This window comes from Numenius arquata, chromosome 6, assembly GCF_964106895.1.
Source record: "Numenius arquata chromosome 6, bNumArq3.hap1.1, whole genome shotgun sequence".
Taxonomy (NCBI): Eukaryota; Metazoa; Chordata; class Aves; order Charadriiformes; family Scolopacidae; genus Numenius; species Numenius arquata.
The window spans coordinates 56,682,585-56,706,282 of NC_133581.1; the positions used below are offsets into that span (position 1 = coordinate 56,682,585).

The 23,698-nt window shown below is 38.8% G+C and overlaps 1 protein-coding gene across 1 annotated transcript in view; it reads left to right on the plus strand.

Moving 5' to 3' along the window:
- Positions 1–16,249, plus strand: part of MIPOL1 (mirror-image polydactyly 1) — a 180,838-nt gene extending 164,589 nt beyond the window's left edge. Inside the window, exon 12 of the mRNA XM_074149368.1 lies at positions 16,183–16,249. Within this exon, the coding sequence (XP_074005469.1) occupies positions 16,183–16,249 (67 nt within the window). The remainder of the gene's footprint in view (positions 1–16,182) is intronic.
- Positions 16,250–23,698: the final 7,449 nt, after the last annotated feature.

A 23,698-nucleotide genomic window follows, 5' to 3' on the forward strand; every position in this document is an offset into this window, starting at 1 on the left:
CCAGGAGCCAGCTGGTGCAGCCCCAGCAGGGAAATGGGGCTGACCTGGAGAAGGTGGCTGGAAAAGCCTGTGAATTAATTAATGCCTCTGCCAGCAGAGGAAGCAAGACATTTTAAAATTGTCCTTCCTGCTGGAACCTCTGAGATTGAGGAGTGGCTACTGATGTCAGTGGGATCAGAGGAGGTTATAATGTAATACCAAATCAATATTAGCCAATTATCAGTAAAGGTTGAGCCCACTTTTGATGTGTTTTTTGCCAGAAAAAGTTCTATTTTTCTGCAAGAGCTTTGCAGCTGGAGTGAATTTTAATGCAATTTGTCTATTGAGGGCTTCTATTTCTTCTCACAATTTAATGATTCCAGCTCGGTGAAGTGTAGCTCTCTGCGTGTGGGCACAGTCGCACTTGCACACTCACATAGTTCTGTAAGGTGGCAGCGGAGGGTGCACACATAGAATTTCTATGTAATCCTCTAAAAGTAAACACACATCCACAAAGTAATGGTGCAGTGCTAAACTATACAGGTATGAAAATAAGCATAAATGGTGAAAAATATTTCAGTGGATTGAACACAAAAGAAAACTAAGCATTCTTCTTAATAAACAGATAGATTTATCAAAGAAAATTACTCTCTCTCATAAAATAAATACTATCCTTAGTAACATTTGCTTTACATCTTAAGGTGTGATTTTTTGGCCACCTAACTTTCATTGTTACTGGAACACACCCTTTTTTTGAGTAATCCTGGATTTCCCTCCAGCATTTCTGAACACACCTTCTCTGCTTTCATAGTTGCTCACTTAGTTTTGTTCCTTAAACGATGCTGAGAAATTAGTTGATCGATGGATGACACGACAAAACCAAACTGTTCTTACCAGCATTCGACACGGTTGAAAAGAATATAAAATTGGAAAGAAACAAGGAGCAAGCATTTATTAAGTGTTTAGAGTCCCCTTCTTCTGCAAGTAAAACTAATCTTCCTTCCAAGTACAGGAGCTGTGTGCGCTTCACATCAGTGTCCAAGACGTTCTCCAGTGCTGGCTGGAGGGTCTAATCTTTCCCAGAATGATCTGAGCAGTGCAGTTCAAGAACAAGAATGAATATTTGAATAATCACACCACAATGTGAGGTGACCCTCCGACAGGGGACTGACCAGATACACATATGGATTTTGGGAAGACGCTCTGATGCTCTTTTTTAACACAGCTGTGAGAAGAATGTGGCTAAGACCCAGTAGTCTTTCTGGAGTATAGCTGGCAAAGGAAACCATGAGGAGAAGAGAATTTAACACATGGGTGTAAGGGAGTCCGCTTCATTGATGCGATCTGAGGGGAATGTCTAATGACTGGAAGAATCAAACTTGGCAATGAAAACACAAAGCTCTTTTCATCAATTCAAACGCAGACTCTAAAGCTGCAGATGGTTACCTCCAGCCTTGCCTATTCAGTGCGGGGTTGTATAAAATGGCACTTTGGTGAATACTAATAGATCAAAACAAAGATTTAATAATATAAAGATGTGGTGTTCATTTTTAAATAAGGATACAGGTCAGTGTCTCAGAAAAGAGTGAAATAAGTATCTTTATGTATGGGTCTAAAGTCTCTGGAGATTTTTAGCTGCAAACATGATATCTTTAGTGTGCAGATTGTGTTCAGTACAGCACAGCTATGCAGGGAACAGGCTAAAAGCAAGATTTCTGAATTATTATACTAATTGAGCCTCTTTGCAGCACGTAAATGTTGTTAATTAGTTATCTCCCTTTTAAAATCACACCTACATATATTTTGTAGCTTGTATGCTTTCAGTCACTCCTTGTAGATAAGGATGGAGCTGGTTAATTAGAAATTGCAGGCAGAAGCACTGCACAAAAGAAACAAGTTTTACTTTCACTGGGACTTAAAGCTATTTGTTTTGGAAGAACCACCAAATGTCAGATAATTCGACTGGCTTTATTTAAAATTTTAGAGATACACTTCTTCAATTTTCATATTTCAAAACCATAAATAGGATTTAATGCCTTACTTTATTAAGATGTTACATTTAGATGTTCAGTCTTCTCTATTAAAACTAGACTGCCTTTTTTTTTTTACTAACAAAACTGTATTCTGCTGAACGTCAGATCAACATGCTAACTACTGCAGGCTAAGAGTACAGCTTCCTAGATATTAATAGTTTCACTGATTTGTGTCAGTAAATAATTTAGCAGATGTCAAAAGTCATTTTGCTTTTAATGAAAACCACTGTGCTGCCTGCTGCTGCGAAGTTCTGCTGGGACTGAATAGTTGGTAATCTTTTAATATCATATGGGAAATAATTTAATTGGTGCTGGCATTTTGAAATGTGAAGTAAGTTCTGGTGACTTGTTGAAGAATGTAGGTGTAGGGTTAGTTTCTTAGTTACAGCAAATTGGCTTAGCTCTGTCGCACTGAGTTGCATTCGTTTGTCCCAGTTAAGGATATGACCTGTAGTTTACTGAGAAACAGATGCTGATGGGTACATTCAAAAGGCGAGCAAGGGAGGGCAAAGTGCTGAGAATCTCTTACTTGCTATAGCAAGCCACAGAAGTCAATAGTTATGCTAGTTTGGATGGAAAGAAATGGAGAGCCGAGGAAGACGACTCTTGTAGCAGTCTAAGATACTATTAGCAGTGGTTCTGGACTTTCAGAACTGGATCAAAAGTTATTAAAGGAGATTCAACATGGAAAAAACTGCTTGATGAGGACTGATGTGTTGGCTGCCTCGTGCAATGATTAAAAGCAGATTATAAGCTCCATGGGGCCCATAAGAGATACACAATCTCCACAGGCGGGGTTTTATGGTGTTTAGGAAACCCATACTAGCCAGATGGAAGATTCCCAGACACGCAAAACCACCACATACCCTGAAGAATTCTGCAGAGTGCAGCAGAGCTGATGCAAAGTTTCTTTGGCATGCAAAACATGAATAGGAACATGAGAAAGTCTAAAACACAAAATCCAGTAACAATCATGTCATATCATATATTAAAATATTACTCTTAACTAGGGTAGCAATAACAGGCAGCATGAATTTACTGGATTTAGGGGCAATAGGCTTGGAAGTAGCCTGCTCTAGGAATTTAGTGAGGAATTAAGACTAATTGAAATGTGTGAAGAAAGTCATCTGTGATCTAACTGAAAGCAGTACATAGTAGGGTCAGAATTTATTTAAATACTTGGAATTCTGTGCTAACGCCAGTGACTTCTCTCAGAAAAATTCCCCGTAGACTGCAATAATATGCATGGTGAAATGATGAATTAAAAAGTCTTGTAGAAATACCTGTTTGTTGTAATAAAAGAATTGAGTAAGCCAGTGAGGTTATGTGCAGCCTCAGACAAATTCAACATATAGAGTGAAATCAGTTTTCTGGGACTAGAGGAAATGAAATATTGAACTAGTATTCAAATCTAAGATGAGCTGAACAAATTCAGTCACTGGTGGCATATTCTCTGGACTGTTGTAGGTGCACCGTGTTTGTGTATCACTGGGCAGATCTTGTTTCCCTTGGTAAGGGTACCTTATTATGCATGCAAAGATGTAATTAAATGTATTTTCTGCATTAGATTGTGTTATCTTTATTGGATGACACTTCACTTGCCAGTTTTTTAACTGCGTACTCCATGTTATAGTCCAGGTAAAATTTGCAGGCTGTTGACGGAGGGAGTGCCTGATAACTTAGTACCACTAATACTGATAACTTCCCAGCCCAAAGAAGCAAGGATTTGGGATAGCATAAGCAGAAAATTTCTGACTGAAAAAATACAAAACAATACAAAACAGAAAATAATGGGGGCTTCTCAGATCAGAGAACAGTGAGTAGGCTGCTCACCTCTGAGGAGCGAGACTTGGTTCTGACACTTTGCCTTAGGGATTTTTCTCATTTTTATCCAATGCCTGTTAAACGTAAATGCAGAGCCAGTAACAGATCCTCCATCTCCTATTTTCCAGGTGAGCGCCCTTGATCACCACCCACAGAATCACACCTTCAGGTCTAATAACATTTCAGTTGTTTCTTCTCTAGAAATTCGTAGCTTCAGAAAGAGAAATAGAGAAGACTCTTCAGCCCTGGAGTGTACAGCTCTCCTGAGAAGATGATATGGCAGATGTGAGTTAAAACCAAGTTTTCCTTAGAGCTGGATGCTGTAGCTAGTAGTCAATATAATCTTTTATACTTGTTTTAAAAACGAGGAGTGTCTTTGTCACCTTAAAAGAAACAAGTGGCCTCTGGTTAGTTTTAAAGAAGGGCAGCTTGAGGACCTCTGGCTATTTGGCTAGCTTAGGAACACCTTTCACTTTAAACTTGTTGTTGCAAATCCCATCCCAAGGTGCTGCCATGCTCTCTGTGCAGTCTGGAGAAGGAATGCACCAGTGCAGAGTGCACACGGAGCTGCAGATCCCATTCTCAATACACGAGTCCTGAAAGACAGATTTGTTGATGTTCACAATTACTGCAGCTGACACCCTTTGTAGTATTGATGATTCATAATGTCTTTTGACATCTTGTTTTCATTTGAAGATGGCCCTTAATACAGCAGTTTGTGGTATCAGTACCCAAAGTCTCATACAGTTACAATGTGTGATATTGCCAGAGCAGATTATGGGATATCATTCTCATGGATATTTTGGGTGTCATAAATTATAGTGAGGCCTTTAGCATCTGACAGTTTATGCGTGATGCCAGGATTATGTTCAGTGGTGTACTTAACAGAATGAAGACAAAAATCCCAACCAAAGGGAATGACAGATAAGCCTTTCCTGCATTCCTTGCACACTCGAGATATCCACTGGCTGCAGGGAGTTTCACATGGATGAAGAATGCAAAACTGAGCATACAGTATTTATTTTCTTTGGGTAGCTATGGTTTATATTTACTTAACCTCTGCAAATTGTGGATTGCAGTGCAGATATTGTTTTCTTAAAGTATGGGTAGTTACAATATAAACACAAATATTTATCATCATTTGAATATTTATCATCTCAGCCTTTCACAAAAATATAAGCAGTGCTGAAACTTCATTCTCTCAAACACTGAAATGTATTCTATGAGAGTCAAATGTTTTCAGAGTCAACATAATCACAGCATCCCAGTTTTTGACCTGTGTGTTCATTTACAGTTTGCTTATAGCTGCTTCAGAGAGATGGAAGTTTGTAGATTACAACATGGTTTTATTGATTTATCAGTAGCAAAATACACTAAGTATACTCAGTAAACTGGATCGGCTAGCTCTTGGGCTTGTATTGTATAATATCAGCTTGTTGTGGAATACTTCAGAACATAATCAGAATGTTGGCATAGTTAACATCAATGGTGTAAAGCAGACTTGCAAAGACTAATATTTAGTAAGACCAATAACACAAACAAATTAGATTTTGAAGTTGTTTGCCCAATAGGAAGAAGCATGCTGACACAGTATTTGTAAGTTTATAGTTAACCATTCTATGACAAATTATTAAATAACTTTGAAAAGCAGATGGAGTGTTCCTTGAATAACAGCGAGAAAACTTTTTCTCAGACTTGCTTTTTTTTCCAAGATGATAAAATGAGTGTCACAGCAAATAATCATTTACTTTAATATTTTATATCCAAATAAAATAAGTCCATGGCATTTACATTGCCGTTACTAAATAGTATTTGGTTTGTTTGCAAGAGTCATTTATTTGTGGCTTGGCTGAAGGAATAAAAATAAATTTGCGGTTCTTTCTGTTAATACTCATACTGTTTCTTAACATATGCAAAAGATTGAATACTGTAAATGTATGTGCAGAAGCTCAACAAAAAAACCCAGACTTTCTGAAGCTTCTGAATTGCGTATCTTTCAGAGAATTGCTGGAACAGTTCTTTACAGCAACAAATAGAAATAACTGACTAGGCCAACAAGGTATTTAATTTTAAGCAAACTTGAAATAATTTAAATTTTTCCATTAAAATTAAAATTAAGTGTACCTTTATAGAAGCAGGGGCTAGTTCTCCAAGGAAGAAATTACAGTTCCTGTTTCTAATATAATACTGAGTCATTAATTGATAGCCAGATTTTTCTGTAAGGCTTTTAATCTTTTTTTTACATTATTTTGTAGAAAGGCAACATCAATTGTGCTTATATGTATGAGAGCTAACAGCTTTAACTCCATCATTGCCACTATTTTATTGGCAAGATGCTCAACTTTCCCATTCTACATTTCTGCGCTATGTGATGTGAGTGTAAGGATATAGATCTAAACACTGAGTTGTTGGAAGGCATAAATCTTTAGGACCAAATTTTATCACTTCAGCTTCACTTTTTGGAATTTTTGCCCATACTAAGTGTCAGAATTCAGCTTTTGAGTGGAAGATATTGCAAGTATTGGAAAGGTGTATAATAAAATTACTGTATTTAGCACTTTATTCTGTGCCTCATATCCATCCCTATCACCTCAATTTTTATTTGATAAGATAATCATATAAATTATTTGGTAGATGTAACAGATGAAAATCTACATCTGATAAAAGAGATTATCTAAGTGGTGAACTCAGCACAAAAGACATTTCACAGATGTCTGATTTTAAACACTGAGAAAATATTTTACTCTATGCTTTTGAAGAATTTTGTGAATCTTGATGTAAAGCCAAATTTTTATGCTTTCATCAGCAGACATTAAGAGGTTTTCCTCCCACAATAAGTCCCATTCATGTCACCACCAGGCAGAATTGCCACCAAGGCCTTAGTGTGCAGGCTCACTAGTTCAGAAGAATTAAACCTGTCCTCAGAATGAGCTGAAGGTCCACTGCTTCTCTCCTGTGTCAGCCTTGCTCAGGAGTTCACTCACCTCCCAGGAGCAGGAGAAGAAGCTCATTCCCAGTTGCATGGCAAGAACATGGAGCAAAACAGTCCCAGAAGGCCAGTAAAAAAAAATCTCATGTGAATTGTCATGCTAGAATGGTGCAGAAAACAGTCGGAGACAGTCGGTCTGCTGGCTACTGGAGAAAAGTTACTGAAGCTTAGAAGTGGGAAGGCTTGTTTTTACCTTAATGGCCTTAAATGGCTGATAACTTAGTAAAAAGCCTATGAAGTATTTTAAGGAACACTACACGTGTAGAAGACACTTTGGTCTGTGATGCTAAGTTTCAAATGGTATTTTTAAAGCCCATTTTTTTGTGTGTAAATGAGCAGTTAGGCATCTTTTCTGATTTTAACACTGCATAGGAGACCCCATCAAAACATCACCATAATAGACAAGCTTCGTGTTGATAACATTTGTCTATAATAGATTGTGAACATCAAAAACATTAAGAGGAAGAGAAGGTGTTTCACCCGTGGATTTTTTTGTTACTCCACTACTGAGGGAAAACTGCTCTTCTTTTTTCTAGAAATACTTTTCAGAAGTATGACTAAGTGTGAGTTGCCCTGAAACCGGGGTGGGCACCACTGGATCACACTGGGAGGGTGAGGAATTCACCTACCAGTCTGAGCACGTTACGAAGGACTTACCACAAGTGGGAACTTAATTAAATGCTTTCCTCTTACATCCAAAACCTTTTCCATTGTTACTTGATCTCTCAGTGATATAGAAGACATTCCAGTTTAGGCAATATCCCATCAGTTATTCCAGGAAGGCAAATCTATTGAAATATATCAATCCTATGATTGCTTTTAATGTAAAGTGGAGGGATTTGATGATAGTTTATAGGAAGGAATTTCTCTCCACAAGCTTCAGATTATTCTTAGTCACAAGGGTGAGAGCTGTCTAGAGCCAGCAAGTCTGCATCGGGTTTTGTAAAATATTTGTGGAATCAAGAAAAAAGCTCATGTTGTCTTTATTGTTTACGATATCAAGACAAGTCTGCCAAAGTTGTGCTTTGATGGGATGTACTTGGGAAACAGCCATAGTAGTACCTCAGTATTTGCAATTTTACAAACTCATTGTAAACAAGACTTGACCAGAACATGCCCAAAAGGGGTGGAACTGGCTTGGAATAGGCATCTGAGAAGTTCAGACCTGGTCTTACAAGGAAGGCTTCTTTGAAACATGCAGAAAGGTGCAATGTGATGCTTTCAGACTGATATTTTTAAAGTTTAGAGTCTCTTAGTTATCCCATTCTTTACAGATCCTTAAATGTGTATCAATCTATTGGTCCTGCATTTCATGAGGAATCCTGCCTGTTTGTTTTGGGCAGGTTTGAAATAATATTTGTTTAGATAATCAATGTTTTACATTGCTTTTAAATATTCTGAAGAGGAATTTAGAACAAAACAAAATCCACTAATAAGTAGGTCCTTTTTCCATCTCCTGAAATACATCTCAGCTGGATACAGAATAAGAGAACTGGCTAATTGTTACCAGTTGACATGGTCCAGAGCACAGATTGAGAAGCTGAGGGAGATAGGCTCTATATCCAACAATTTTAGGCTCTAATTCTGCAGATATTTGTGCCTATACTTTTTTTTGTGCACAAGGAATCCAGTTCAGCTCAAGACTACCTATACACAAAATTGAACAGGAAAAACGTTTGTGGATCTTTTCGGTTTTCTTGATTGGTTGAGCTTCAGCAAGTCATTTCACTTCTCTGCATGCTGTTTTGCCACATGTAAAATACACATAATGCAAAATAGACCTGATGTCCACCTTTTGAACACTTTCTATAAAAGTTCTGGCCATCCCTTCATGTTGTGAGCATTCAAAGCAAAGAATAATTGCTTTTCTGAGGTAGGAAAAAAATTCCTCTGCTCTCAAGAGGAAGGTGGGAAACAGTTCAGAGACAAAGTCATGGCACTCTAATGATACCCAACACCATTACCAACTGGCAGGACTCGTGTTCATCTGGAGTTGATAGGAAGCAATGTTTTTCCCTCTTCAAATGAATAAATACTGTGATGGAATACTTCCTATAGGGAAGTTATATTAACATAAGGTAAAACTGCTAGCCTTTCCTAGGCAGATGACAGAGACTTCCAGGAAGTATTTGACAAGAAAATCCAGGAGACTCTTGCCTATTCATATCACCACAAAGTTTCTGAAAACGCTGTCACTGTGAGGAGTAGGCTTTGATGTCAAGATTTCTCAAATGTGTGGAAACAGTAACTGTCAGTGCTGAAAGTAATTCAAGCTTATGGAAGGAGTATATGAAAGGTTTTTCTGGCACAAATGGAAGTAGTAAACCACATAAAATTTGCATATAAACTGTTGGACTTAAGCTGGAGTAACAAGGTGAAATTCTGTAATCTGATTAAGTAAACTGATCGGTATCATTTGGCCATCATATGCCAATATATCCTCTATTTCAATTATTGTTAAATTTTTAACTTTTTAATATCAGTCACGTGCTCAGATACGAATGGTCCATCCAATAGTAAGAGTCCTGCCTGGTCTAATTGATAAGCATGTTGTAGATCTCAATTTACTGAAATACAGATGAGGTTATAACATAGTGGTTTCAGGGTTTATTTTCCTTTCTCATGAGCTCATTTATTTTAGGCAATCAGTATATGCTGTCCTGAGAAAGCATTTGAAAGCAAAGGGGCAACACCTTTCACAAGGTGGCATTAAATCCAGCATAGATGAAAAGTCCTGATCCTGTATTATCCTGTACTGTGTAGCAATCTACATCAATGTAAAGTAGGGTGAAATGCTGTCAAAATAGACCAACTGTGTTTACCACTCACTCTTCCTGCTGTTACTGATGGCACAAGGTGAATAGTAATGGTGAGCTAGCTCATAATCTTCCAAACAGAAGGTAGAGAGCAAACAATTTGACAAGATTAGTTATTGTGGACCACAGATAAAGGCTTAATATTTTAGCCAAGGCCTGTGTAAGCCAGGTTTATTTTGAAATATGTCTGCTGTCAGGAGCCCAACTGGCTGTATTTACTTCTAAGTTTAATCATATACAGAATTACTCTTTTGGGTTGAGAAGACGCTGAAAGGGATTTAATAGGAATGCTTGTTTTGTGACAGTGCTTTTCAGAGGCAGAATGGTTTGCCCTGCCAAATTTAAGGCCTGTAGGTTTAATGGAACATACTTTTTGGAGTGACATTACAAACAGTGTTGGGCAGGCAGGAATTGGCGGTGGTGCCTGGAGTGATTAGATTCAACACTGTGGTCTACCACAGTTTAGAGCTTGCTGATGCTGCTAAATCAGTCTCTAAGACTTGTGTTTTAAGACCAGAAAGGACCATTAATACCGATCAGTCCAGCCACCTGTCTAACACAGGGCACTGAATTTTACTCAGTAATTCCTGCATCAGGTTCAAAACCACTGCTGAACTCCAGCATGTCATTTCAAAAGACGCCTGGTCTCCGCACCAAAAGGTGCAGAAGGAACTTTGTTAAGTAGAGAGAAGCAGCCTGGTGCATCTGAACCACATGTAGTCTTTGCCACTATGATGATTTATGAAGGAATTGCTACAGACTGGTGTATTACAGTTAAGTGGAATCAGCAATGTTTTTAGTGAGTCAATCAAAAATTATTATTGTTCAAACGGCAGGCTTTTGAGGTGGAAAAAGTAATACCTGAATTGAAGAAGAATAATAATTAAAGATTCACTGAACCACCCAGAGGTAAGAGTGTGATGCCTCTGTAACATGGTAGATAGGCCACTCACTGCAAGGTCATACCCTTACATTCCAGGCTTTGATCCAGTGAATATTTAAGCGTTTTATTCAATTGGATCAGCCTCAACATTTGAAACTGAGAACAAGCCACCCAAGCACCTGGTGTTAGAGCAGTGCTGTTCCCTTGAGAGGGAAGCAGCTGGAGTCCAGCTCCCCCATACAGATAATAGAAGCAAACCAGTTTCCTCCAGACTCTTGAGGAAATGATCCTATCCATGCGACTGGTTTCTCAGTGAGACTGGTATCGCAGCAGCCTCTCTCCTCTGTGTCGTTTGTTTCCTTGACTTTTACAGAAAGCACCTAAAAACGAGTACTCCATTAAGGATTCAATGAAATATATCCAAGAGAAAGAGTGAAGAAAAGGAGAGGAAAAGGAAAGGAAAGGAATTTTTTTATTCTGAGGTGAAGTTAAATGAATTTGTTTGTATGACCACTCACCTAAGAGTCAGATATTCACTGAGCTCTACTGCTAAGCTGCTTGTAATGCTTTTGTCCAATGCATTTTATTTACCTAATATATTTTCAAATGCTTGCTTTCTGAAAGGAATTAGTGTTAGCAAAACACATTCCACAAGAAGCCAGAAATCATGCAAGTAAGGCCATCTTCATAGCCTGAACCTAATCTTATCTACTGGAAAGATAACCAAGGGTTATAGTTTAGGTTTATAAGCCTTTATATAGCATTTCAAAATCCAGCAGGGTTTTGTTTTTATCACTTAACTCCTCCATCTGCAGGTAGATGCTATTGTTTTTGGCTAGTCAATATATAGCTTTGCAGATTAGGACATAGGCTACTTGAAGGATGCCCTTTTCTTTTAGTTGGGTATCCATTTTGGCTATTTCTGGGGCATGATGCCCTGGAATATCACTCTGTGACTGTATAACTGTCATATTCAGAACTTGTAGATAAAGGCCACTGCTGTCCTTTGGGGTGAGTTTCTTTGGCCAGAGATGGAGCAGTGTGGGAGGATGTACTGATCTTTATGGAGTTGCAGATTTTACGATCCCAAGCTACAGTTTAGAGCTAGACTTCTTCAGCAGAATATGTGAGAGGAGAGCAAGCCAAAAATGTGCATAAGAGTCATCACTAGAGACCAGTACGTAACATTTTTGCAACTATATGTCCAGCTTCTGGGGTCCTGGAACAAACTTCTGTCAGTAAGGATTTTAAGTCTGCTTTATGGAGACTGATTCTAAAACCTGACTCTAAAATTTATACTCAAGGGAGTAAAGCTGTGTAAGCCTTTGCTAAAAATCAAAGCAGAATGTCAAGCAGTTCAGGAACTACATAGGAACACTCCATATAACAGCATACACTCCATACAAGCATTTTGTCAGATGTATGCATAGGTGATAAAAGAACACAATTTGAAATAACTGGAAGAAGAGTTGGGAATGGTTGAGAATTTGTCTTGGGGAAGACACACCTAGCAATGCTCTTGTTTAGGTAGCATTCCTCTGAAGGTGAGGACCTTGTTAAGCTTAGCAACACTTTTTAAAAGTACGTATTTGAACTGGTAATATCATAGCAGCAAGCCCTTCAAGGAATTTTTTTTATTTATGTATTAAAACACAGACTGACCTGATTAATTCCAAACTTGTATTGAAGAAGAATTAAGCCACTGCAATTCAAGACTCTTCACAACGGTGCATCTTTTGCTAGCTTAAAAATAATGACGGACCAGATATCCCTTTCCTAATTTGTGGAGATTTTTTATTTTTCCATTTCATGGAAGCACTGAGATGAGCATTAAAGAAGTAGGTAGTGTGGATAAAGAATATTTCTAGTTCTCATCTTTGTGCTTTTCATGGATGCAAATTATATCTATCCTGAAAAACACAGGACTGACTTTGAGTATGTGCAAGTCAGCATAAATAAAACCAAAGTTGCACCTATCCATCTGAATACATAGTTTATTTCTGTATTTTATATTCCATTTTGTAGTTATTTTGCATGTACACATACAGTAATTGTGTAGAGAATGCTGAAGTGGCATTTGCTAACAGAATTTATTTGTTAAGGGGCATATTTTCTGGAATTGTTTAAGTACCAGAAAATAACGAAGGTCACCTACTGGCATTTTCCAAAATCTCTAAGCAAGAAATTGGAATCTGTGAGAATGAGGACTGAGACCTTAAGAGGCTTTGTTGAACATTCCTAAACTTGTCTGTCTGTCCTTGCACATTTGAACCTTCAGCTCTGCAACTGAGTTGCCCACCATATCATTCTTCTGTCTGACTTAAAACACCAGCTGAAATACTTTCTTCTTGAATGACTTGTTTGGTTGCTTCATGAAATGCAAATTCAGTGGCTGTCTTGCATCTCAGGAGAAGATAGTGTCATATTGCACATTTAATTTGTACTATGAGGACTGCTTCCTTCACAAGCAAAAAGACAAATGTCATTTGTTAAATCTGTGTCTCAGTATACAGTCAAACATAATCAGTATTGCTTTCAATTAAGTAAAGTATGGTGAGATTATAGTGGCAGACATATCATGATTGCACAAAGTAATAAAAGTTGCTTTCTTCAGGTCAGTGTCTTCCATATTTTGAATAAAACTGCAAACACTGAGACTTTTAGGGTAGTTCCCAACACCTCCCATTTATCTGTTTAGATATTTAAATTAACTTTGGTCTTGAAGTAGAAGACTATTCCTTCAGTTTACCACAGATTAAAATGCTCAACCTCCAAAAGCAGCCGCCTGCAGCATCCCACCAGGCTGGGTACAGAGCCTTATTGACAAGGGGCGATTCTGCCACCCTCACCCCTTGCAGGTAGTACCTCACTGACACAACCAGCCTTGTTAGCTGCCTTTTATTACTCACAAAGAAAAATGTTGCTTAGTGTGAGTCGGGATGGCAGAGTTGGGCTCTTGGTGAACAAAGAGTCCAGGATTATCGTTCCGAAAAGCCCCCTGAGGCCTGTATCAAGAGTTATTAACCACTGATTCAGCCCATAGCTTTATTTTGTAGGCTTAAGTGGGATTTCAGTGGTATATTGGGTCTTGTGTCTGTGTAGGGGTGAATTTTGCCCTCTGTTATTTTATCTTATAAATAGCGGTTACAGTTTCTCTTTTACATTATTGTTTAAATCTCTTTCAAAGGTATGGTTTCTTAATCCCCTGCTGCTTTTTTTTTTCTTTCTTCTAATAAAGAGTAAATAAATTTGCAAATCCACACATGACTGAAACAAAAGGCAAATAAGCCCTGCACGGTTTGTGTTTGGTGCAGGATACCTCATTTTGATGATTTCAGTCATCATTCATTTGAAAAGCAGAAGCTATGATTGTTAAGCCTCATTATTTTCAATGAAGCCTGACAGTTTCAAGGTTAAACAGAAGACAGCTACTTTCATCCCAGTGGTATTTCTCTTCAAACATGGGCAGCTCTTCGCTAACTTGTCTGCTCTGGTGTGCAGTGTCATTGCTTGGTCACAGAGTGGTGCACATCTAAGCCCAGTTGCAGGACGGTGTGTAAGCAGTGACCTCCAACCAACGTCTCCCCAGATGAAACCTCAGTTGTTGAAGTCATTTTTCCCCCACTTGCATGAGCCACTCAGTGTTTCTTTTTATCTGAACAGTGATTTACATAAGCAGTGATCTCAGATTTTACTATTTTTCTGCTGTCTCACAGAAAACAATTTGCAGCCCAAACCTTCTGTTTGTCCTGACAATTTGAAATGTTTGTCCTGTGCTTTATGCCTCTGAAGCACACTAGAGATGGTGCTAGTGTGAGAGAGAGAGAGACCTCCAGTGATAGTTAAAGGGGCTGAGAAAGCTGCAATGCTTCTGAGCATACGTGCTGTTAAAAGTGGGGACTGATCTGCCATTGCTTTCTGAAATTGCACTTGGACTAACAACTGATTTAACAGGGAAACTTCTCAGTAAGCGAGGCTGGGGAAGCAATGACCTATCAGTAACTGAGTTAAAACCTTTAGAACGCAGAAAGCATTGATTTATTCACTGTGAGAAAACTTTCACAAGCAAATAACTTGTGAAAGCCCTGACTTCATACTTGCATGCACTGACTGCACTGAGTTATGACTGTCTGGGTACTGCCTCCATAACGATGAAGTACAGTAGACGTATGTTACAAAACCAAAAAAAAAATGCACTAGTTGGTTAAAAAGGAAAAATGATACATGAAAACCTGAAGGAGGGGGGAGTAGCAATGCAGTAGTTTTTCACCTGTGCTTTCACTCCTTTAGAGTCCCTGTGAAACATCTAGAACCAGCTAACTTTCCACATACATTTCCTGGTGTCTGATAATTACATTAGGGTGGTGAATTCTTAATCTCGTTTCAGGAATTAAGTCACCTGGTGAGTACAATGAAAGGTGTAGCTTCGTGGTGCTTGGTGGTTCCTGGAAAACAAGAGTGTTTCAATACGTACCGTGTGCATTAGTCATGACTTGTGGCAATAAATCCAAGACGTGTTAACTAGTTTTCCTGCACTGAAGTTACTAATGCATCCATGAGATAAAATGAATTTTGAGTTTTGATAAAGCTGTGTTATTTTTATTTCCTGTCTGCATTCCTCATGCTGTATAATATATTAAAAAAAACCAACCCTTTTCAGATAAGAAAAAATGGTCAACTTTGCAACAGTGAATACAGCTATTTGAACCTGCAACTCTTTTTATCCATTATAGAAGCTGTGTGTATAATATGCTGAACATGGTTCTAAAAGTGTTCTACTAAGCACAGTGTCTGCTTTTATATAGTTAGCTTATTTGTGGGAGAGCTTTCATTGAAGGATTGCGTAAAATATAGATAAATTGAAGAAATAGCTTCAATTCATGATTACTGGAGTGCTGAAGATAAATCTGTGCAAATGGAAAACCCTGAACAAATTTAGCCCTTTGCATTTGTCTACTTTAACAGAAGGAAAGAACAAATTTAGCCAGTGAGATTCTGGGCATGCTTATAGCCTGTGCCATAAAACTAAGAGAGGATTAGGCAGCTCTCTGTCCTACTTGTTTAGACTGTTAATTTTTCTGTAGTTGTGTCGACACAATAATCATATGGGCCACCTTCAAGATATCATCGTCCACATCCTCAGAAACTTGTTTTGTTGAGTATTTTGAAAAAGTTTTTGACATAAAATACATGGTGATTTAGGCATAAATTTATAAACTGGTCAATAAAAGGGTGTTTTTAAGGGGAAACAACAGCTAAGTGTTACATTTAACAAGAGCCGTGGACCACTCATATTTTTAAAAGTACAAGGATTGAATGTGCTACTTACACTGAAGTGTGTATGTGCCACAGAATTGCTGCACAGGGTTTTGTGTTAATGCCTTATGGGGACCTCAGATACTACATATACTACAAAAGAAAAGTGCGTTGATATGTATCACTGGCTGCAAATGGATTCTGTTGTAGGTTAAAAAGTTTTCCGTAAGTTGTCTGCATTTTCCCTTAATGTCTGTCTTTTACAGTAGTGCTTTGTTTCTGAGCGTGACCACCACCAGGACAGCTTGGTTCAGTGCAAACACTGTCTCTTTCAGCCAGAACATTCCTAACGTTAGCTTCCTTTTTTTTTCTCTCCTCTCCCTCTTCCCTGCCCCCTCTCAGGTTGGAAAGGCTGGTGGACGTCCTGAGGAAGAAGGTTGGAGCAGGGACCATTAGGACCGTGATCTGATTGAAAGCTCTAGTCTAAGGAAGCATTCACATCTGGTGACCAGGCTGCTTCATTCAGCACTGTGTAAACACTAAAGCCTTAACTTAGCAAACAGTTGTTAGAAGTGGGACACTCCAGCGACATTCCAAGCTGAGATAAAATCAAATCATAAATGTTTAACTACTTTGCTGCTGAGTTCTGTGATTTGTTGAAATGTTTCACTGCAAACATATATTTGTTTTTAAGCAGATGCATTGTGGCACTGTGTACTGTGAAAAATGATGTAAATGCTTATTTTAACAGTCTGTCCTCTCCATGTTACTAGACTATAGTCTGCTGCAAGGCACAGCTTGATCATGTTTTCAAATACCGCAGGCTTCAGGTGCAAAATCCTGCAAAGCAGTTTCAAAATTTAAACCCCTTATGTTATTTGTGAGACTGCAAACAGTCCAGTATTTGTATGTTAAATATATTAATTGATAAAGTAGGTTCACAGTCAAGAAATATCTCTGGCTAGTATATTGAAGATTTTTTCCTCATTACTCATAGCCCATTGAATTGCAACTAGTGACTGTGGCTACATCTAAGGGAAGGGTATATGTATAGCTTTATACAATGGTTGAATAGCTACTGCTGGTACATGACATTTTCAGCTTAGCTTAAAAAGGAATGTACAGTTAGGTTTCACTGGAGGTACAGCTTCATAATTTGCAACATGAAAGCCTTGTGACATTGTACAGTATCTCAGACAGTGGGGAAGGTTTCCTGTATTGTTTATAGTCACTCCTCTCCCATTTCCAATGAGGAAAAATCACTCAAATATTCAGAAACCACCTTATAGATTCACCTTTTCAGTGTGGGTCCGCCAACCCTTTCTTACAAGACTTTTTGCCTGCTCCTTCTAGACCTCTGATTGCTCTGCAGTGCAGGAATACCATCCAGGTTGGGTTTGAGGCCAGACTGCCAACTCTCTGCTTTGTGTACTCCTGAAGTGCCCTGGGATTGAACTCAACGGCTGAAGGATAGACTCCTACAGGGAGGGGAGAAACTGAGTGCTGAGGAGGAAAATTTTGGGTACACAGATGTTATAGACCTTACAGACACAGGACAATCACACCTAGAGTTACATTTGTGACCCAAACATCTCCCTGTATTCTGTATGTCTTTGTCACATGACCAAAGGTGAGCAGAAAGGTCAGGTCTGTGTTCATATAAACCTGCTCAAAAAGGCAGCTGTAATCTCTAAGCAGCTCAAATTTGGTAACGAATCTCAGGAGCATGGTGGGCTTTAAGCTACTCCCAGGACCAGCTCAGACAGGGTGGATGTAGCTCCTAAGGTTTCCACTTAACCTGCTCTGCTCTGCATTTGATGTTGTTATGCTGTCTTCCCTCTTAATGTTTGCTTGTACAGATGTCATGATAGGGCAGTCTAGCTGAAGAAAATGAAATTTTAATTTTGGATAGGGGGAGACATTTCAATGCCATTTCAATCGTCATCATCTGCAGACCTAAGCTCCTCCTGATTTCAGTTGACCAAGCCTAACCCCTTGCAAGGAGGTGACTAGCATTCTTCCATGCCAAATTTACCTAAGTTACTTCTAGAAAATTCTGAAGTGCTCCTTTTTGACCTTTGGTCAATTCTGAGGTAGCCAGTGAGCCTGGAGTCTCTCCCCCACGCTTATTCAGTGGGAAGGAAGTTTAATTCTTCCAGAACAGAGGACTACCACCCCCCAGCTCCCAGCCCCTCCACCATCTCCCCCGTACTGATGTCCAGTGCTTGGGTGACTCATGGTTTAACCCCAGCCAGCAACTGAGCAGCACGCAGCCGCTCACCCACACCCCCTCAGTGGAATGGGGGAAAGAATTGGAAGAATAAAAGTGAGAAAACTCATGGGTTGAGATAAAGACAGTTTAATAGGTAGAGCAAAAGCTGCGTATACAAGCAGACAAAACCAAGAAGTTCATTCACTACTTCCCATCGGCCGGCAGGTGTTTGAAAGCAGGACTCCATCATGGGTTAAAAGTTACTAGGGAAGACAAATGCAATCACTCCCAACGTTCCCCCCCTCCTTTTTCTTCCCTAGCTTCATATGCTGAGCATGATGTCATATGGTATGGAATATCCCTTTGGTCAGTTGAGATCAGCTGTCCCAGCTATGTCCCCTCCCAGCTTCTTGTGCACCCCCAGCCTACTCACTGGTGGGGTGGTGTGAGGAGCAGAAAAGGCCTTGATGTTGCATAAGCACTGCTCAGCAATAACAAAAACATCCCTGTATTATCAACACTGTTTCCAGCACAAATCAAAAACATAGCCCCATACTAGCTACTATGAAGAAAATTAACTCTATCCCAGCCAAAACCAGCACAGCGACTCAACTGCTTTTTCCTACTGCCCTCATTGAGCTTTAGTGCACTAAGTGAAAGACAAGATCTCCTGAGCTGTCAGTGCTGTTGAACCATTTCTGCTCTAAGTAAGGTGTGAGGAAGGAATAAAGATAAGAAAGTAAGGACTACTGTATTGTGCCAGACCAGAGGTCCAACTAGCCCAAAGACTGCCTTTGGCAATAACAGGCAGAAGATGCCTAGGAAAGGGTATAAAGTCAGGCCAGCACTGGTGACCTTACTCCTGAATTGTCTCCCAGTAATTTGTTATTTAGGGGCTTTTTGAGCCAGAGGTGGTGTCTTTGCGTTTAGCAGCATTTTTTCATTACCTGTTTTTTAATCCATTTAAACTTTTAGTATCTACTTGTTCCTGTTATGAGGACTTATGCAGTTAATGATGCATTGAGTGAAGAAACATTTCCATCTCTTTGTTATGAACCAGATCTATTCAATTACTATCACCTATTTTTTGTATTGGAGAAACGGTGAACAGTTATTCCCTCTCTGTATTGTTTCCATGTCCCTTGTGATTTTACGTATTTGGCACCCTTCCCCCACCATCTCTTTTCCAGAGAGAACCCCTAGTCTCTTGTAAAGAAGCTGTCTTGTGTTTTTAATTGACCTTGTCATGCTAATCTATTTCTTTGCCAGCTCTGCAGTGTTTTTACTGAGATACAACCAGATTTGTGCCTTGTATTCAAGGTACAGACAAATTGTGACTTTAACAGTTGTCATAATGATGTTGTCTCTTATATTCTCGATGCTATTTGTAATCATGTTTAGCATTGGATTTGCTTTATGGCAGATGATTTCTTGGAATTAATATTTCTATAATAATACTAACAACTCTAGATCTCATTCCTCAGTTATAATATTCAGCTCAAAGGTCATTGTACAGTGTATGGAGACAGAACTCTTTTCTGAATGCGTAACTTTGCATTTATGGGTCATCTGCTGGTTTTGCATGCATTCCCTGGTGACCATGAGCTCCTATTCCATCTCTTCTCACAGCTCATCTTTACTACTCAGGGTAGCATAGTATCATTGGTATCTCCATGCTGAATGTGGTGATATGAAATAGCGTTATCTCCAAATTAACCCCCTTTTCAAGGTGATTTCTTAGTTAAATTGAACAACATGGGCTCTGGGGTAAAGACGCCTGCAGGACAATAAGGTAAATTTCCTTCACTGTGACAATGATACATTTATTCTTACCCATTATTTTAATCTAACTTTTAACTACTTATTTTTCCATGTAGAGATCTTCCCTCTTACTCCTTGGCAGCTTTGATGAGGAAGCTTCTTTGCTACTTTGAAAATGCAAGTTTACTAAATCAGGGCTTGTTTTCCATGCGTGAATGTGCTAAGTTCCTCTTTCCCCTAGGAGTATCAAAAAGTCCTCACCTTGCCCCAAATCTTTCTGCCTCTGAGCAAATAATCTTGTGAGTGCAGGTTTCATACAGCAAGACTGTTTGACCTCCCATCTTCTCGTGTCAGCTGGCTTTTTTTAGGAAAGTAGGATTGCTCAGGCAAAAGCAGTCTAGCAGGCTTAATGTCAGATACATCTGGTTGTGGGTAATACTCGATTCAGTAAAATTAGGTGATAATTTTGCTTCATAATTTTCCTTTTGACACATTGTACCTAAGTGAAAAAATATCTCCTGACTCTGTCTTATGTCTTGTACCAAACAGCCTGAAATTCAGCGAGCTTTTTAGTTAGGGACTTTTATCATCTTGTAGACAAAATGCTTTCAATCATAATTAAATTAGGTGTTGATTTTTAAAATTCAGCTAGAAATGTTTGTCTTCTTTGAGAAGTACCTTGGGAAATTTACTGTGCTGAGAGGTGAGGATTTGGAAACGGTTGGGTTCTCGCTCTTCCTTGCTAACAACCTGGTGTGTGGTCTTTGGCAAATCCCTTAGTGACAGTCATAAAAGGTATGCAGCCCCTGAAGAGGTGCCTAGGCTCCTCGGGGGAGTTTGCAAAAGCATCTGTGTGGCTAACGTCAAAACGCTGTCGCTTCTTCACCAGCTGAAGTCAACAGCAAAAGCCACATAGGTCCAGTAACGCGGGGCCAGCCTTTAGTGGCCCGTGGGTGAATTTCTAGCCCCATTGAACCCAGTCTGAGTTTTGCCTTTCAGTGTAACGAGGGCAGGAATTCTGGTCTGGCGTGTAGAAATGAGTGATAATGATAACAAGGGTTAAACGGCTTTTATCATGTAGTTTATTCATTGAGAACTGATTGATGTCCATGCAGAGCTCTGAAGGTGAAAAGAAGCCTGCCTCTATATAGCAGACAAATGCAATTGTCACTTCTGTCCTAATTTATGAGAGAAGGATGAGATTGCATCAGGTTATGTACAGAAGTAGCAATTCATTTGCCTCCCGATGGAACAGCAGTTCATGATGAAAGGTGGTTCACCACAGGCAACACTTCTGGTGACGGTTGTAATTACTGGTCAAATTAGTGTCCCTGCTGTCTTGAAGAGCACTGAGATACTCAGAAACGTCCTTCCCCTGTGAGATTCCGGGCTTTTCTCTTGATGATCCTGCAGCATGTTATGCGCTGGGAGCCATTTCTGGTGTATGCCAGGGTAAAATATGTAAATAGCATCATGTTGGCTCGGGATAAGAGCGTTATTAATGCTTTTCAGCACTGTAATTATATTCATAGTAAGCCTTCCCTAAGCCCTCACTAATTAACAATATTGTGACAAATCAACTTTAACAGAAAAGAACTGTGGACCTTTAGTCATTTAGTACTGTTTTTCATTCAGCCCACAGCCCAAAATTGGTAGCACAGTTTTCTGTACTAGTGCTGGAAAAACTGCTGATATTTGAAAAGTTCAGAGCCAGCTCAGTCTTGTTAGTGGAATCCTGTAGATGAAGTCAGTTTGATTCCTCTTTAAATATATACACAGAAAGTAAGATTCATTAGTTAATCATTATTGTAGGGGAATATTAAAACTGCTTTTATAAATAAGCCATCATATTGAAATAGTTTAGTAATGTCAATATGTTGTCACAGGCACATTTCTTTCTTTATTTATTCCAAATCACAGGACATTTTACAAGATAGATACCTTAATTTTCAAATTAAATGGCTTTATAAATATTCTTGTCAGGTGATCAAGATTTGTAACATCTTTAATCCACATACACAAATGAACTTGCTATCTAAATGTCGGGAATTCTCTGTGCCTTTATTTTCTTCATTTAGAATAATTCCAGATGAAGGCTGTTAGGTTTGTTGGGTTTTTTTCTTTTTAATTGGTACCCCAGAAGATTTTCCTCCTGTGCAAGAATAAGCTGTGAGGCAAATGAAATCACTGACCAGCAGTTTCTCTGCTACTGCGCTTGCTATGATCGCAGCATTACACATACTGACTCTTATCGTTGTACCGTTTCACATCAGCTCTGCAGAACTGGACTTTCTCTGTTTGTTCTTCTCATGCATTGGTAAATAAAATCTATTCACAAGTCCAAAAAACCAAAGTGGTGTTCTCATATTAGGTTGATTATAAGTCAGCTGTTGAGCTTCAGTGGTCTAAACATTTCATTCTTCAGTTTTGTTGGGAGCACACGTGTTCTAGGAGGCTTTTAAACAAATACTTGAAATGGTTGAAAGATTTACATTGCCAGTGCCTGGCTAAATATGTAGTCTTTAGAAAAGACATGGTTTATTTTGGCACCATTTGAAAAACTCAAATATTTTAAACATTTGTTAAGTTCGAGCTTGCACATTTGAACTAAAAGTTTGCATTCCAAAATTGCATCTCCGGTTACCTGTCTCTCTCTCTTTTGTATTTTATAATCCCTTTATTAAAATAGCCTTTGCAAAAGGAGTTGGGTTTGGGGGTTGTGTGGTTTGGGGTTTTGTTGGTTGTTTTTTTTAATTGTAAAATATTGTCATTAACTTAATCAATTTTAAGGTAACATTTACCTGGTAGGTCTCTTCAGCTAAACAACAGAAATGCATCTCCAGAAGTTTTTTCAGAATTCAGGGCTTCATGTTGGTAGCCAAGACTTGGTTGTAAAATTAATCAAATACAGGAATAGAGGCCAGATCCTGCAGTGCTTTATTCTTAGTCATACTATGTACTGTGATGAGTAAGTACTAACCCCGATGGTGAGTGCAGGGCCAGGCAATAAAGAAAACAGGTTGAAAAGGTGTACTGAGCTGATAAACTAGAATAGCCCAAGGAAAAGGAAAAGCTATCTTTCACCTGTGAAAGGAGTTGGTCTTCTTTTCCCTCCCGTGGCAGAATGGGGGGATGCAGGGGCAATGTTTCATCTAATTTTTTACTAAAAAAAAAAAAAATAAAATCACCTTTTATTTTCTCATAAGTTTTCACCTGAAACTTGTAGTGAAACTTAAAAAATTGAGAATGTATAAATTGAAACCACCATATTTTTTTTAAAGCCTACAAGAACACCCGTTCAACAAGTCCTGGAGCACACCGTTACAACCGTGCACGTGCTTTGGTGTGTTGCCCAGCCAGCCACCAGCTGCAAAGGGTCACACTCCTTTCTGAGAAACCGTCATCAGGAGGAGTTTGGCATGTTTCCTCCATGGTTACCTTGGGCCAAAGGTCCAAACAGTGTCACATTCACAGAAGTTCATCATTATTTGAATGGCTTCTGAACACGACAGAAAAAGATCCATTGTCATATGATAAAACAGTGATTCACAACGGCTTCCCAGTGGTCGTGCTAAAGCAAGATTATGACAAAACTTGTAGAATAGAACCATTACGTGAATTTACGATGACTAATACTCACACATTAATGTGCACACTGTATTTCATATAAAATTGAAACATGTAATGGTTTCCCAAAGAATTCAAAGGATGGAAATGATAGTATATTTATTCATGAGCCAAACTTATAAAAGCAAAAAAAGAAAATGAAAATATTAAGATGCAAAAATTACTCTAATTCATTGTCTGAAGCCTCAGGACTTTGTTCATTAGTACTTGACTTCCACTGATGTTTTGCCACTATTTCACAAGTTTTGTGATCAAAGAGGTAAACTGTTTTCAAAAATCCATCTATGAGAAATAAGGTTACTGATGTTTAAGTTGATA